This window comes from Ranitomeya imitator, chromosome 4 (assembly GCF_032444005.1).
Source record: "Ranitomeya imitator isolate aRanImi1 chromosome 4, aRanImi1.pri, whole genome shotgun sequence".
NCBI lineage: Eukaryota > Metazoa > Chordata > Amphibia > Anura > Dendrobatidae > Ranitomeya > Ranitomeya imitator.
The window spans coordinates 357,367,753-357,384,386 of record NC_091285.1 but is presented as its reverse complement, the minus strand read 5'-3'; the positions used below and the strand labels follow the sequence as shown (position 1 = coordinate 357,384,386).

The 16,634-nt window shown below is 42.2% G+C and overlaps 1 protein-coding gene across 8 annotated transcripts in view; it reads left to right on the top strand.

Annotated features, from left to right (window-relative positions):
- The window catches only part of PIK3CG (phosphatidylinositol-4,5-bisphosphate 3-kinase catalytic subunit gamma), a 217,765-nt gene that overhangs the window by 176,381 nt on the left and 24,750 nt on the right, over positions 1-16,634 (top strand). For all 8 annotated transcript variants that reach the window (XM_069765075.1, XM_069765071.1, XM_069765069.1 and 5 more), the window contains 2 exons: positions 698-801; positions 10,736-10,882. In XM_069765075.1, coding sequence (XP_069621176.1) covers positions 698-801; positions 10,736-10,882 — 251 coding nt within the window. The remainder of the gene's footprint in view (positions 1-697; positions 802-10,735; positions 10,883-16,634) is intronic.

Sequence of the window (16,634 nt, the reverse complement as noted above, 5' to 3'; positions counted from 1 at the left end):
TCATTGAGAGTTACAGAAATCTTAAGTTAATATTAAGTTAAGGGTACCATCATTTTTGTCCAGTCTATTTTTTCGGGGTTTTTTAACATTTTTTATGTTGAACCACTATTCAAAAGCAATGTCTGATTTTCATTAGTTGATATTCAGTAAATGTAAATTGAAAATTAAAATTGCCAGTTTCCACTTATTTCAGTGACTATTTTGGGTCACTTTTACTTTAACAGAAGGGTACCAACAATTTTGTCCGTGTATACACTTATTTCTACACCTAAATTTCTGCTGATGTTTTCAACTCATTTAGACTTTCGTTTAATTATGATATCTATTCATGCATGGAGTAGAGTGCCATGGCCATGTTGGTAGTCTGTGGCTTCCAGAACAATGTGTTGCAAACCTACTTCTACCAGTTGGCATCACCAAAGTACTGTTCTGGTTAGTAGGCCCTTTGCAGCATGGCGTCGGGCCTACTAATCAGAAGAAGATGACCCAGGGATACATGCAGATAGGAGATTCGCAGGGATCTCGTTGGGCAACCTGTGTATTTTTTAGCCGATTTCTGATCACGTGGGTATCCTGGTATAGGCTATAGTTGTTATGAAAGTATAATTTAATCCAAATGTAGTATTCCTATTTCTATGATCATCAAAAATAGTACATTTGTATATGTCACTCTTAAATAGTGACTTTTGTTTCTTAGTTATCACACAGTTACGACAAAAGCTTGAAAAACTACAGGGATCTCTTCTTCCAGAGAGTTTTAGAGTGCCCTATGATCCTGGATTAAGAGCTGGAGCACTGGTTGTAAGTTGACTCTATCTTATTATAGAACAGATATGGAGTGTGGTCATATCTGTAAATTGCTTGTATTTTCACAAATTAATTTCAAACTCCTATTCTATTTTTTTCCTGCTGTTCATGGAAGTTAGCCAGCAGATTTTTCCATATTAAAGCAATAATTCCACATGTCAAATCATATGTTTCTTGTTTCTGATACATTTGCTATTGCTGATGATACAAACTTATATCTTCTACGTGATCTGACAAGTGCTTTGACTGTTGTTACACAATCCTCCCCAACACTTCTACCTTTGTCTCATCACCATCATCATCTTGTCTAACATTCAAATCCCATCCCTTCATGGGGCAGCACATGCATGGTAAACTTGATTTTTAGTTAAAACAGGTCGATGAACAAACGGCACATGGGCAAAGACAGAGCATTTGCTTGGCCTAATACAGATTTAACGTTTGTTTTCTCATCAATGGTTCATCATACTGCAACAAGAATAGTATCTTTTTAATGTGAATCTGTTTGTAAGATCAACCCCCCCAAACCCCCTACCTATATAGGAATGAAGGTCAACATAAACCCATCAACACCTTTATATCTTCTATCTGTTAGTGCATCCCTGAGTAATTAGCATTTTCTTTCATGTGCAAATGAGGCCTTAAGTGCCCTGGGCGTGACATATCCCTTAAAGAAGCACTTCAATTAATATTTTTTTTAATATATGTGTATGGAGTGTAGTGTGAGAGTATTAAGATACCTACCACTTCTCTCTCTAGGATCCATCGCTGTTCTGCTCCTTTTCTCAGTGACGTCACCGCAATTCTGACTAGCCAGCTCACTCTATGCTCTATGTTTGAGCCGAAAGTATCTTTTACAATATAAACCTATGGACTCATTCTGACACTGTATATATTTACATTGTACAAAGTAACTTCTGGGTCACGCAGAGCGCAGTGTAACCTGTAGAGTGTGCAGAGCAGTGATCTCACTGAGAAAAGGAGCAGAACAGCGATGGATACCGGAAAGTGCAGCGGTAGGTGAGTATATTAATACATTTACATTACATTACATGCATGTACACATTAATGGGAGTGCTTCTTTAGTGAGCCACTGCCTCCTAAACCTTTCCCCACCCAATACCTGCCTGTTTAACTTGATTGATTGATGTCACAAGGACAGTGAGCTATCAAAAGAGCTAAACAGGCAAAGACAGTTATAATAATAATAATAATAATAATAATTTTATTTATATAGCGCCAACATATTGCGCAGCGCTTTACAAATTATAGAGGGGGCTTGTACAGACAATAGACATTACAGCATAACAGAAATACAGTTCAAAACAGATACCAGGAGGAGTGAGGGCCCTGCTCGCAAGCTTACAAACTATGGGGAAAAGGGGAGACACGAGAGGTGGATGGTAACAATTGCTTTAGTTATTCGGACCAGCTATAGTGTAAGGCTCAGGTGTTCATGTAAAGCTGCATGAACCAGTTATCAGCCTAAGTATGTAGCAGTACAGACACAGAGGGCTAATACTGCATAAAGTGTATGAGAACATGATGCGAGGAACCTTTTTTTTTATTTTTTTTTTATTATAAATAGGCCACACAGGGATCGTTAGGTTAATGCATTGAGGCGGTAGGCCAGTCTGAACAAATGAGTTTTTAGGGCACGCTTAAAACTGTGGGGATTGGGGATTAATCGTATTAACCTAGGTAGTGCATTCCAAAGAATCGGCGCAGCACGTGTAAAGTCTTGGAGACGGGAGTGGGAGGTTCTGATTATTGAGGATGCTAACCTGAGGTCATTAGCGGAGCGGAGGGCACGGGTAGGGTGGTAGACTGATACCAGGGAGGAGATGTAGGGTGGTGCTGAGCCATGGAGTGCTTTGTGGATGAGGGTAGTAGTTTTGTACTGGATTCTGGAGTGGATGGGTAGCCAGTGTAATGACTGGCACAGGGTAGAGGCATCGGTGTAACGGTTGGTGAGGAATATGATCCTAGCTGCAGCATTCAGGACAGATTGGAGCGGGGAGAGTTTTGCAAGAGGGAGACCGATTAGTAGAGAGTTACAATAGTCCAGACGAGAATGAATAAGTGAAACAGTCAGAGTTTTTGCAGAGTCGAAAGTAAGAAAAGGGCGAATTCTAGAAATGTTTTTGAGATGCAGGTAAGAAGAGCGAGCCAGTGATCGGATGTAGGGGGTGAATGAAAGGTCAGAAATGGCCGCGGGATGCCGCGCGTGCGCAGAAGAGATCGCGGCGGCCATTTTCCCAAAGCCGAGATGCAAACTCGGCTTTGGGAAAATGGCCGCCGCGATCTCTTCTGCGCACGCGCGGCATCCCGCGGCCATTTTCCTGAAGCCCCGTGCAGCAGAGCACTCCATCTGCGCACGCGCGGCCCCAGGAAGATGGCCGCCCCCACCGATGACAGGGGGTAATAGCGCAGATCGCGCGCTGCTTCTTCACGTGCGCGCAGTGGATTCATCACTGCGACATGCGCACACCACTACGCCACCAACGGAAAGCTGGGGAAGAAAAGAGCGATGTCACCACGCCCACCTGACCAGACCAGCCTGATTGACAGGCGAAAACGGCGACTTTGGTAATGTATTTCTCAGCATAGGTGGGGAATCAGGGTACACTACATACACTATTGTAACGCACAGCGCAGGCCCTATTTAACAGTATTAATATCTCAATCTGAAAAAACGGGGTGACAGGTTCCCTTTAAGTGCTCTGTCATGACCAGAGCACTTCACACCTCATTAAAATTCCAAGTACGCAGGAATGGAGCAATTGATATAAAAGCGCTGATTGATTTACATTTCAAAGATGCATATATGCGGTTTGGGGAGTTTGATCTTGCTTACAGATTCACATTTAATTGAAGACTACCCTGGGCTAACATTGTTTAGTAGCCAGAAATCTGCTGACATCTGTGTGGCTGATACACTGCAGATTTTCTATCTGGATTTGTGGGCGCATGCAACATATTACCAGCAAAATGGAAGAGATTTACAAAGTCTTACCCACACGGTGCAAACAATGATCAGATTTTAAATACACAGTATGTCAATTTATGATACACCATTTGTAGTGTATAAAGTGAAATCCCTGGCAGATTATCAAATTCCGTAACAAATCTGCATGTTAGTGTAGATTCACACAGGGTGATATTAAGTGGATTTTGATGCAGGCCAGCTTCAAAATCAACATCAGAGAACTAATTCAGCTACTCTTTGATGTGGATTTGCTTCCAAATCTTCATCAAAAAGTCTGGTGTGAACATACCCTAAAACTTATTGATCTTTAAATATACAGTATATAAAAATAAACAACAAAACAGCAATATAGAAAATGTTTTCTTATATAAATAACTTTATAATGTAAAAAAAACATAATCTACATATCATTTGTATTGCAATTGCCATATGAATTTACTGCAGTTATTGATGGGGAAAAAATGTAAAAAAAAATTGAATAAAAAGCAGTTTGTTAAGCAAAAAACATGCCCACACACAGCTCAAATAAAAATGATAGGAGTCTTTGAATGTACAGCATGCAAACTAAATATATATAAAAATTCAGAGTGTTTTAGGGTACTTTCACACTAGCGTTTTTTGTAAATCCGTCACAATGCGTCGTTTTGCAGAAAAAACGCATCCTGCAAAAATGCTTGCAGGATGCGTTTTTTCCCCATAGACTTCTATTGGCGACGCATTTGCGACGGATTTGCACACTTCGCATCCGTCTTGCGACGGATGCGTCGTGCTTTGGCGGACCGTCGGGAAAAAAAACCCTACATGTAACGTTTTTTTCTCCCGACGGACCGCTTTTTCCGACCGCGCATGCGCGGCCGGAACTCCGCCCCCACCTCCCCGCACCTTACAATGGGGCAGCGGATGCGCCGGAAAAATGCATCCGCTGCACCCATTGTGCAAAGCGTTAAACGCTAGCGTCGGAATCTCTCCCCGACGCATTGCGACGGGGAGATTCCGACGCTAGTGTGAAGGAAGCCTTAATTGTGCAATTAATTGTGGATGTGGTATTGCCGTATTTGTACTGACTCACAGAATAAAGCAAAAGATTTATTTAAAGAAAAATGTTTTTCTTGTGCAAAAGTTATAATACACAAAGCTGTATATGTTTGTAAGGCCGGAGTGACACTACCGTAGAATACTGGCGAGTGCTATGCAAGAAAACATTGCGTAGCACTCGGACCAGTGTTAATCTATGTGGCAGCTCACATCACCGTCTATTTAACTTGCGTGTAAAATCACAGCATGCTGCAACTGTACGTGTATATCATCCAAGATGTGCTAGTGCAAGTCTATGGGTGCGAGAAAAACTCAGACACCACACGGACCATTCATCTAGCTTGCGACAAATACGTACACATTTTCCTCATTTCCACCCATTGAGCCATTAAATTCAATAGGGAAAAACAGTGAGAAATGTAAAGCCATATGCATGTCATACGGATACATAGATGCGAGGAAATCATTGCATTACACACAGATGACCATACGGAAACACTCGTGCGACTCTCGGCAAGGAGACTCGGACTGATTTTCCATACGTTTAGTGTGACCCCGGCTGTTATGAAAGGTAATTCAGTACCACAATGGACATAGAGGTCAGCGCACATACAGTGACCTGGCAATAACCCAAAAAACAAGAACGAGCTCTGAGACGTGGGAACTCTGTTGACTGCAATCCCTAATCCTCTCCAACCACACTAAAGGCAGCCGTGGATTGCGCCTGACGCTCCCTATGCAACTCGGCACGGCCTGAGAAACTAGCTAGCCTGAAGATAGAAAATAAGCCTACCTTGCCTCAGAGAAATACCCCAAGGGAAAAGGCAGCCCCCACACATAATGACTGTGAGTTAAGATGAAAAGACAATCGTAGAGATGAAATAGATTTAGCAAAGTGAGGCCCAACTTTCTGAACAGAGCGAGGATAGGAAAGGTAACTTTGCGGTCAACACAAAACCCTACAAAAACCACGCAAAGGGGGCAAAAAGACCCTCCGTACCGAACTAACGGCACGGAGGTACACCCTCTGCGTCCCAGAGCTTCCAGCAAGCAGAAAAAAACAAATTGACAAGCTGGACAGAAAAAAAACAGCAAACAAATAGCAAAGAGTAACTTAGCTATGCAGAGCAGCAGGCCACAGGAACGATCCAGGAGGAAACAGGTTCAATACTAGAACATTGACTGGAGGCCAGGATCAAAGCACTAGGTGGAGTTAAATGGAGCAGCACCTAACGACTTCACCACATCACCTGAGGAAGGAAACTCAGAAGCCGCAGTACCACTTTCCTCCACCAACGGAAGCTCACAGAGAGAACCAGCCGAAGTACCACTTGTGACCACAGGAGGGAGCTCTGCCACAGAATTCACAACACCCGGCCTTATTGCGGTAATCCTAACAGCTTGAAGAATAAAGAGTTTGCATTCAGTATAGGCAATTCTCTGTAAGCTAATCAGCATAAAGCCATGCCATCTACTAATGATCAGGACTGGAGAGAAGCAGGGCTGCATTTATAACCATCTCCCATCATCCTCCATACATGTACAGAGTTTTCGCAAAACACCATATACAGTATGTACAATGTGGATATCAAGCTGGCTCAAAAGTAGAGTCCACACCATAAGCAGCAGGTGTCGGCTGTATATTGTAGTTAACACCCTGCTGTAATAGTTAAGATTAGCGCTAGCGCCAGTGACAGCCAATTAACCCTTTACATGCCACAGTCTATGGCTGTCCATTTCTCTTGCATGCCAACAGCTTCTATGTAAAGCAATCACAAAGTTCCTATTATTTTCATGATAACTGGAGGACAAATAACAACCTCTGGGTCTGCAAGGTACGGTGACCTGTTAGACCCTTTCATAATTAGAGTCTAACAGTCATACTATGAGTGTAAATTCAGCTGCAGAAATGAGAACTCATTCAACTTTCATCCACAAATCTCGGATGATTTTTTCCTAATTTACATCCGATTTTCATCTGTGTTCCATCTGAGTCTACGTTTTTTACATTCTTGTGACATCAGTGTGATGTCTGTGTGACATCCTTTTTCATACAGCTTCAGTAAAAAATGTACATGACCAAATACAATTTCCTAGCTTTGTAGAAGAAATCTATCAGTAAAAATCAAATGCCACCTATTTTTTTACGCACCAATAGACTCGAGTGGGTTATTCTCATCCAGGACTCGGGAGAAAGTAGTGCAGGATACGATTTTTTTTCTCATTGACTGTCGGAGCTTATTGTATAGTATGGGTCAGTTTGCTTTTCATGTTCTATCCAATTGAAAATCGTACAGTAGACATACAATTTATACGCTCCTCTGCATGAGCCCTTAAAGTGATATGTCTTATATTTTACAGTATATTATTGAAGGGTATAACATCAGCGATCAGTCAAGTTAAAATTCAAATCTCAGAGATGAGATAAATTAAAAAAGTCCAATCAAATTTATAAAATAATAACAAATTGCAAAAAAAATAGCCGAAATTTTTTTCCCACTAATGCTGTTTTTATATCAAAAGAAAAGTAAACCAAAAAAGGACTAATTTGTATCACCGCATAGGGAACAACATGGTCTATAAATCTGCTGCGTTTTTATCCACTACAGTGAACACCGTAAAAAGTAAACATGCCAAAAAATATAGCTTTTTCATTTTACTGGCACACAAAAAGTATAATAAACATTAAATAAACAGTCATACATAAAAAATATATATATCCATGAAAACATCATCTCAGTCCACAAAAAAACAAGCCCTAATATGGCTCTGTCGGCAAAAAAATGAAAACCCTATCAAAATATTTTGTAGAAAAATAGTTTTTACTGTGGAAAAAATAGCAAAACACAAAAAACCTATATAATTGTGGTATCACTGTGATGGTACTGACCTGAAGAACAACGTTGCTGCACGGGGAATGGTGTGTACTGAAATAAATGAATAAAAAGAATTCATGAATTGTTTGTTTTTGGTTCACTCTGCTATCATAAAAATGATAAAAGTTATAGCTTTCATGTATTTCAGAATATGCAAATGCAAAAACAAACACATTTTTATAAAAAGATGTTTTAGTGTGCAGAAATAGCTAAATATTAAATTACTACATAACCCTGTCGTCACTTTAATTGTACTGATGAAAATGCACAACCCTAGATAAATTCACTGAGGGGTTTAGTTTCCTAAATAGGGTCTTATTGTTGTTTTTCTGCTGTTTTGGTACTTCGGTGGGCTCTGCTAGTGGGGCCTACAAACTTTTTCTCCCAAATTTGCTCTTCAAAAGTTAAATTGCATTTCGTCCCTCTCATACATGTATGCATACTATATATACTGTATCTGTATTTTCAAGTTTTACATATCTTTTCATACTGCATACACTATTTTGCTAATTCTATTTTGTTCACATATATATATATATATATATATATATATACATATATCTATGTATATAAAAATATATATACAGCAAAAATTAAGAGACCACTGTAAAATGTTCAGTTTGTCTGATTTTTCTCTTTATAGTTATATTTTTGAATAAAATGTAAATTGTTATTTTAGTCTATAAACTTCTGACAACATGTCTCTGAATTTCCAAGCAATACATTTTGTATTTTTTTCTGAAAAGAAAAATGGTCAAAATTAAAAAAAAACAGTGCTTTCAGACCTCAAATAATGCAAAGAAAACAAGTTCATAATCATTTAGAAACAACATTACTAATGTTTTAACTCAGGAAGAGTTCAGAAATCAATATTTTGTGGAATAACCATGATTTTTAATCACAGCTGTCATGTGTCTTGGCTTGCTTTCCACCAGTCTTTCACACTGCTTCTGGTGCAAAAATTTAAGCAGTTCTTCTCTGTTTGATGGCTTGTGACTATCCATCATCCTCTTGATTACATTCCAGAGGTTTTCAATGGGGTTTAGGTCTGGAGATTGGGCTGCCCATGGCAGGGGTTTTATGTGGTGGTCTCTTAATTTTTGCCAGAGCTGTATATATATATATATATATATATATATATATATATACTTGTAGATTGTAAGCTTGCGAGCAGGGATCTCACCCCTAATGTCACTGTTTAAATTGTCTTAACTTGTACTGAATTTATTGTCTGTACATGTCCCCACTTAATTGTAAAGTGCTGCGGAATATGTTGGCGCTATATAAATAAAAATTATTATTATATATATATAACTGAATAATGTACACTAGTGATCACTGTATATCTTAATATATATGGTGTTACAACCACACCTCCCCTCAATTTTATTATTGTTGAGTTTTTCTTTATTGATTTTATTCTCTATAATTTGTTAAATAACAAAAACTTGAATTTTATTAAATATATAGTCATGTAACATATTTATAGGTTTCATAATGTGACCCATGTTCGATTGTAAAAATGGGGCTCTGTCAGAAAGGTGAACACAGGCTTCTATGGTAAAGGGTTAATATAGGAAAATATTTCTTTAAATAATACTACACATTTATACACAATTTGAGAAGGAGATTTACCTATTATTCTTGTTAGGTGTCGAGTTCCCACACACACAGGGGGAATCTCGAACCATGTCCTCTGCAGTCTCCCATTCTTCCTCAGCTGCAGAGGAGTCTGCTCAGCAGAGACGTCAGTCCCAGCATCTGCCACAAGCTGATACTGTGTGTCTGGTTACTGCTGCCATCCCAGGTTCAGCCATTGTAACAGCATTGATCAGTGGCAAGTAGAAGTTCCAGGGACCAAGTCCTGCTTTTCGTCTACTGAGCATGCCCGTGGGACGACCTCTCATTGGAGGCCGGAGGTCACATGCTCAGGTCCTGTAGCGGCTCTGATTGGACCACTGTGAAGGTCCCGGAAGGCTGCATCTATAAAAGGTTCACATAAACCTAATATCGTGTGTGTGTGGATGCGTGTATGTTATCTGGTGAAAGCTCCTAATGATCCCCATCCCTAGTGTTGTTGTATGTGGTTGGATGTTTGGAGCTGACTAGCACCAGGTTGTGCAATCCAGCACAAGAGCACGAAATACTGCGTCATTTCAGCAGCATATGCCAGTGTGGCGCCGTGCGCAACTAGTGCCCTTTCCCCGCCCTATATAGGGTGGTTAGTGGCATCTGCCAGAGTGGTGCTGCACGCACTCAATGCGCTAAATCTTTTTTTATTTTTTTCCCTGGCACTGCAACTGCAACAGTAGGTCTATAGGGACTCTAACCCTGTGTCCTTGGGGCAGAGTCCTGTGATCCAATACCAGCGTTCACTCTGTGATATTTTGGCCCTGTGACACAACAGGGTTTGCCTCCTTACATACCGGGTGAAGCTAACCCATGTGTGTTCACATTATACTGTCATATACTGTCTGCCATTACCGAGCAGCAGGTGTCATCTCTGGACGGTGGACCCCAGGCTGCGAACGCACCTTATATCTTCCGTAATAATATTTGGTGCGTTCCACCAGCCCTAACAATTCTATTGATATAATCTACCAACACCGTGAGGAAATGGGATGAGTGCTGCTTTCATACCATGTGAAGTCCCAGTACCGCCCTTATTCCCCGTCTGACAGCCGTTTCCCCAGGTACCACTGTAGATTTCCACAGATAAGAAATCAGAGACCTTTGGGAAGTGCTCCAGGGAGAAACAGAGCAGCTCCCTGTATGTGGTTATGAGTGGATGAGATGCCACTGATAGTTTCTCATTGTCTTTCTCACAATAGACAAGGGGCAGGATGTGGATGACCTCATAGGCAGCACATCCATCGCCTCCTTTCTAAGATTAGGAGACATAATATTCAGAAGTATGTGCAGAGTAGTAATATGGCCAACTCTACAGTATATTTCAGATTTGCTAATTAGAAATTAGACATAATTAATAAGTTAATATGAAACACGGTATATTTTTTTTTTACAACAGGTAGAAAAATGTAAAGTAATGGCCTCAAAGAAGAAACCACTGTGGCTGGAATTTAAATGTGCGGACACGACTGCATTGTCCAATGAAACTATAGGAATAATTTTCAAGCATGGAGATGACCTTCGTCAAGATATGCTCATTTTACAGGTAACATTTGAGTTAACAAGGCTTAGTTCACATCAGCTGAAACGTCTATGATAATGAATATTTCTATAAGAAAAACTGCATGTGACACTTCTGGACACGGAGTACTCTTTTGTCTATTCTTAAAGGGAGTCAGTCACCACATTTGACCTATCTAAACTATTACTATGGGCATACAGGTTATAGACTGCTGAGGAGAGTGATGCCTGTATGTCTAATATCAGATGCGTTGTTGCTGAGAAATCATCTTTTAACACTTTAGGTTAATGACCTTTTCCAGGCTCTGAGGACTTATGCTGCCTAGAAGATAACTCTGCCTCCAGAGCTTGTTTTACATGAAGGGGAGTTACCAGTGTGATGTGTAGTGGTTACCAGTGTGATGTGTAATGGTTACCAGTGTGATGTGTTATGGTTACCAATATGATGTGTAATGGTTACCAATATGTGTAATGGTTACCAGTGTGATGTGTAATGGTTACCAGTGTGATGGGTAATGGATACCAGTGTGATGTGTAATAGTTGCCAGTGTCGCTCTCTGCTCTCCTCATCTCACTGCAGAGCTGTGTGACTATTAAGGGCTCATACCCATCACCGTGAAAAACAGCGGTCCTATTTCGGTCCATAAAAGTCTTATGAGTGTCATGCAACTGTCAAGCAATTTTCATGCAAGTACAAGCCGATTTTCACCCCTTTCTGACAATTTTCGTAATAATACATCCATGTGCCCTGGGCCTTTCTGACCGGGGACGTATATATCAGCTAGAAGAGTATAACCCAATAATATTAAAACATAACCTTTACTAATAAGATTAAAAAATGAACAAATACAACCCAATACAAATCAACATAAAGTGCTCTCGCCGAAAACTGTGCTCTAATAAAAAACTGGTATGGTCTCACCAATTATGGACGAAGGGTACCCACAGAGGTAACATAGGGTCCCGGGGAGGGTCCAGCAGCAGTAGGGTGAGATAAAGGGGACGGGGACCCGTTCCCTAGACCCCTGTCGTGCCCCAGCAATGACTCCTGTCCTTACAAGGACAGGCCCGAGTGTATCCTGCTATGGACAACCCCCACCATGTAAAATAAAGTTAACGCCTCCCTACGCGTTTCTTCTCCAATCCCGGAGATTCATCAGGGGACGTACTATAACTGCATGGCGATCGCAATGTGTGCGGGCAATCGCTGCCGGGTGTCAGCTGATTCTGACAGCTGACACCCGGCATTAAGTGCCAGGAGCGGTCACGCACCACTCCCGGCACTTTAAGGGTATGTGCACACGTATTCTTGGCCACTGCAGATTTTTCCGCAGCAGATTTGATAAATCTGCAGGGCAAAAAACGCTGCGTTTTTTCTGAAGATTTATTGCGGATTTACCGCGGTTTTTCTGCGGTTTTCACTGCGGTTTTCCATAGGGGCAGCTGTAAAACCGCTGTGGAATCCGCAGAAAGAAGTGACATGCTGCGGAATGTAAACCGCTGTGTTTCCATACGTTTTTTCAGCAGCATGTGCACAGCGTTTTTGGTTTCCCATAGGTTTGCCCTGTAAACTCATGGGAAACTGCTGCGGACCCACAGCTGCAGAAACGCTGCGGATCCGCAGCATTTTCCGCAGCGTGTGCACATACCCTAACTCTTAAATGCTGCAATCGAAAGTTATCGAAGCATTCTGGGAGCCGGCAGAGGGCTGACAGACCCTCTACCTTTGGATCGGAGACCTCGCAGCGTGACTTGGGGTCCCGATTGTTGCCATGGTGACGACATCCGGGTTACCAAAGCTAGGAAACTTGCTGATCATGTGTAGTGCATAATCAGCAAGTTTCTGTGTCAGTGCAGAGCTGACAGTTTTGCAGTCTGTACAAGCGATCAGCCTGCAAAAAATGATTGTCCCATAGTGGGACAAAGTAAGGGTATGTGCACACGTATTTGTGAGGGCTGCGGATTTTTCGGCAGCGGATTTGATAAATCCGCAGTGCAAAACCACTGCGGTTTTTCCTGCGGATTTATCGTGGTTTCTATTGCGGATTCCGCTGCGGGTTTACACCTGCACTTTTCTATTGGAGCAGGTGTAAACCCGCAGCGGAATCCGCACAAAGAATTGACGTGCTGCGGAATGTAAACCGCTGCGTTTCCGCACGTTTTTTTCCACAGCATGTGCTGTTGTGAATTCTGTGGCTGAATTCACTCCTGTGGTCACAAGTGGTACTGCAGCTTCTGGGCTTCCTCCCTCAGGTGTTCTGGTGAGCTCGTTGGCTGCCTTGTTATTTAACTCCACCTGATTCTGTCTTCCTTGCTCCTTGTCAATGTTCCAGTGTTGGATCTGAGCTTCTGGATCTTTCCTGTGGCCTGCTGCTCTGCTTAGTTAAGTGCTTCTTTGCTTTTGTTGCTGTTTTTTCTGTCCAGCTTGTCTATTCGTTTTTGCTGGAAGCTCTGAGACGCAAAGGGTGTACCGCCGTGCCGTTAGTTCGGCACGGTGGGTCTTTTTGTCCCCTTTGCGTGGTTTTTGCTTTAGGGTTTTTTGTAGACTGCGAAGTTCTCTTTGCTATCCTCGCTCTATCTAGAATATCGGGCCTCATTTTGCTGAATCTATTTCATCCCTACGTTTTGTCTTTTCATCTTGCTAACAGTCATTATATGTGGGGCGCTGCCTTTTCCTTTGGGGTATTTCTCTGAGGCAAGTCAGGCTTGTATTTCTATCTTCAGGCTAGTCAGTTCCTCAGGCTGTGCCGAGTTGCATAGGTAGTGTCAGGCGCAATCCACAGCTGCCTTTAGTTGTGTGTAGGATAGGTTCAGGTATTGCGGTCTACAGAGATTCCACGTCTCAGAGCTCGTTCTATTGTTTTTGGGTTTTTGTCAGATCACTGTATGTGCTCTGATTACTGGCACACTGTGTTACTGGATTGCCTTCATAACAGTACAAGGAGCCAAAAACTAATGATTCTCAATAGAGGGAAAAAAGAAGTTCTGACATCATTTTTTTTTCTCACCTCTGTGTTCAGTTTTTTTTTCCCCTAGACATTAGGGTGCTTCAGGACACAGCTGTGGACATGGATATTCAGGCTCTGTGCTCTTCAATGGATAATCTCGTTATAAATGTACAAAAGATTCAAGATACAATTGATCAGAAATCTATGCTAGAACCAAGAATTCCTATTCCTGATTTGTTTTTTGGTGATAGAACTAAGTTTCTGAGCTTCAAAAATAATTGTAAGCTATTTCTGGCCTTGAAACCTCATTCTTCTGGTAATTCAGTTCAACAGGTTTTGATTATTATTTCTTTTTTGCGCGGCGACCCTCAGGACTGGGCATTTTCTCTTGCGCCAGGAGACCCTGCATTGAGTGGTGTCGATGCGTTTTTCCTGGCGCTCGGATTGCTGTACGATGAGCCTAATTCAGTGGATCAGGCTGAGAAAAATTTGCTGGCTTTGTGCCAGGGTCAGGATGATATAGAAGTATATTGTCAGAAATTTAGGAAGTGGTCTGTACTCACTCTGTGGAATGAATCTGCGCTGGCAGCTTTGTTCAGAAAGGGTCTCTCTGAGGCTCTTAAGGATGTCATGGTGGGTTTTCCTATGACTGCTGGTTTGAATGAGTCTATGTCTTTGGCCATTCAGATCGGTCGTCGCTTGCGCGAGCGTAAATCTGTGCACCATCTGGCGGTATTGTCTGAGATTAAACCTGAGCCTATGCAGTGCGATAGGACTATGACCAGAGTTGAACGGCAAGAACACAGACGTCTGAATGGTCTGTGTTTCTACTGTGGTGATTCCACTCATGCTATTTCTGATTGTCCTAAGCGCACTAAGCGGTTCGATAGGTCTGCCGTCATTGGTACTGTACAATCCAAATTCCTTCTGTCCATTACCTTGATATGCTCTTTGTCATCGTATTCTGTCATGGCGTTTGTGGATTCAGGCGCTGCCCTGAATCTGATGGATTTGGATTATGCTAAACGTTGTGGATTTTTCTTGGAGCCTTTGCGGTGTCCTATTCCGTTGAGAGGAATTGATGCTACACCTTTGGCCAAGAATAAACCTCAGTACTGGGCCCAGCTGACCATGTGCATGGCTCCTGCACATCAGGAAGTTATTCGCTTTCTGGTGCTACATAATCTGCATGATGTGGTCGTGTTGGGGTTGCCATGGCTACAAACCCATAATCCAGTATTGGATTGGAACTTTATGTCGGTATCCAGCTGGGGTTGTCAGGGGGTACATGGTGATGTTCCATTTTTGTCTATTTCGTCATCCACTCCTTCTGAGGTCCCAGAGTTCTTGTCTGATTATCAGGATGTATTTGAAGAGCCCAAGTCCGATGCCCTACCTCCGCATAGGGATTGTGATTGTGCTATCAATTTGATTCCTGGTAGTAAATTCCCTAAAGGTCGTTTATTTAATTTATCCGTGCCTGAACACACCGCTATGCGCAGTTATGTGAAGGAATCCCTGGAGAAGGGACATATTCGCCCATCGTCATCACCACTGGGAGCAGGGTTCTTTTTTGTAGCCAAGAAGGATGGTTCGCTGAGACCGTGTATTGATTACCGCCTTCTTAATAAGATCACTGTTAAGTTTCAGTATCCCTTGCCATTGTTATCTGACTTGTTTGCTCGGATTAAGGGGGCTAGTTGGTTCACTAAGATAGATCTTCGTGGTGCGTATAATCTGGTGAGAATCAGGCAAGGAGATGAATGGAAAACGGCATTTAATACGCCCGAGGGTCATTTTGAGTATCTGGTGATGCCGTTCGGACTTGCCAATGCTCCATCTGTTTTTCAGTCTTTTATGCATGACATCTTCCGTGAGTATCTGGATAAATTCCTGATTGTTTACTTGGATGACATTTTGATCTTCTCAGATGATTGGGAGTCTCATGTGAAGCAGGTCAGAATGGTTTTCCAGGTCCTGCGTGCTAATTCTTTGTTCGTGAAGGGATCTAAGTGTCTCTTCGGTGTGCAGAAAGTTTCATTTTTGGGGTTCATCTTTTCCCCTTCTACTATCGAGATGGATCCGGTTAAGGTCCAAGCCATCCAGGATTGGACTCAGCCGACATCTCTGAAAAGTCTGCAAAAGTTCCTGGGCTTTGCTAATTTTTATCGTCGCTTCATCTGTAATTTTTCTAGCATTGCCAAACCATTGACCGATTTGACCAAGAAGGGTGCTGATTTGGTTAATTGGTCTTCTGCTGCTGTGGAAGCTTTTCAGGAATTGAAGCGTCGTTTTTGTTCTGCCCCTGTGTTGTGTCAACCAGATGTTTCTCTTCCGTTCCAGGTCGAGGTTGATGCTTCTGAGATTGGAGCAGGGGCGGTTTTGTCACAGAGAGGTTCTGGTTGCTCAGTGTTGAAACCATGTGCGTTCTTTTCCAGGAAGTTTTCTGCTGCTGAGCGTAATTATGATGTGGGCAACCGAGAGTTGCTGGCCATGAAGTGGGCATTCGAGGAGTGGCGTCATTGGCTTGAAGGAGCTAAGCATCGCGTGGTGGTATTGACTGATCATAAGAACCTTACTTATCTCGAGTCTGCCAAGCGCTTGAATCCTAGACAGGCCCGTTGGTCGTTATTTTTTGCTCGCTTCGATTTTGTGATTTCGTACCTTCCGGGCCCTAAAAATGTGAAGGCGGATGCTCTGTCTAGGAGTTTTGTGCCCGACTCTCCGGGTTTATCTGAGCCAGCGAGTATCCTCAAGGAAGGAGTCATTGTGTCTGCCATCTCCCCTGATTTGCGGCGAGTGTTGCAAAAATTTCAGGCTAATAAACCT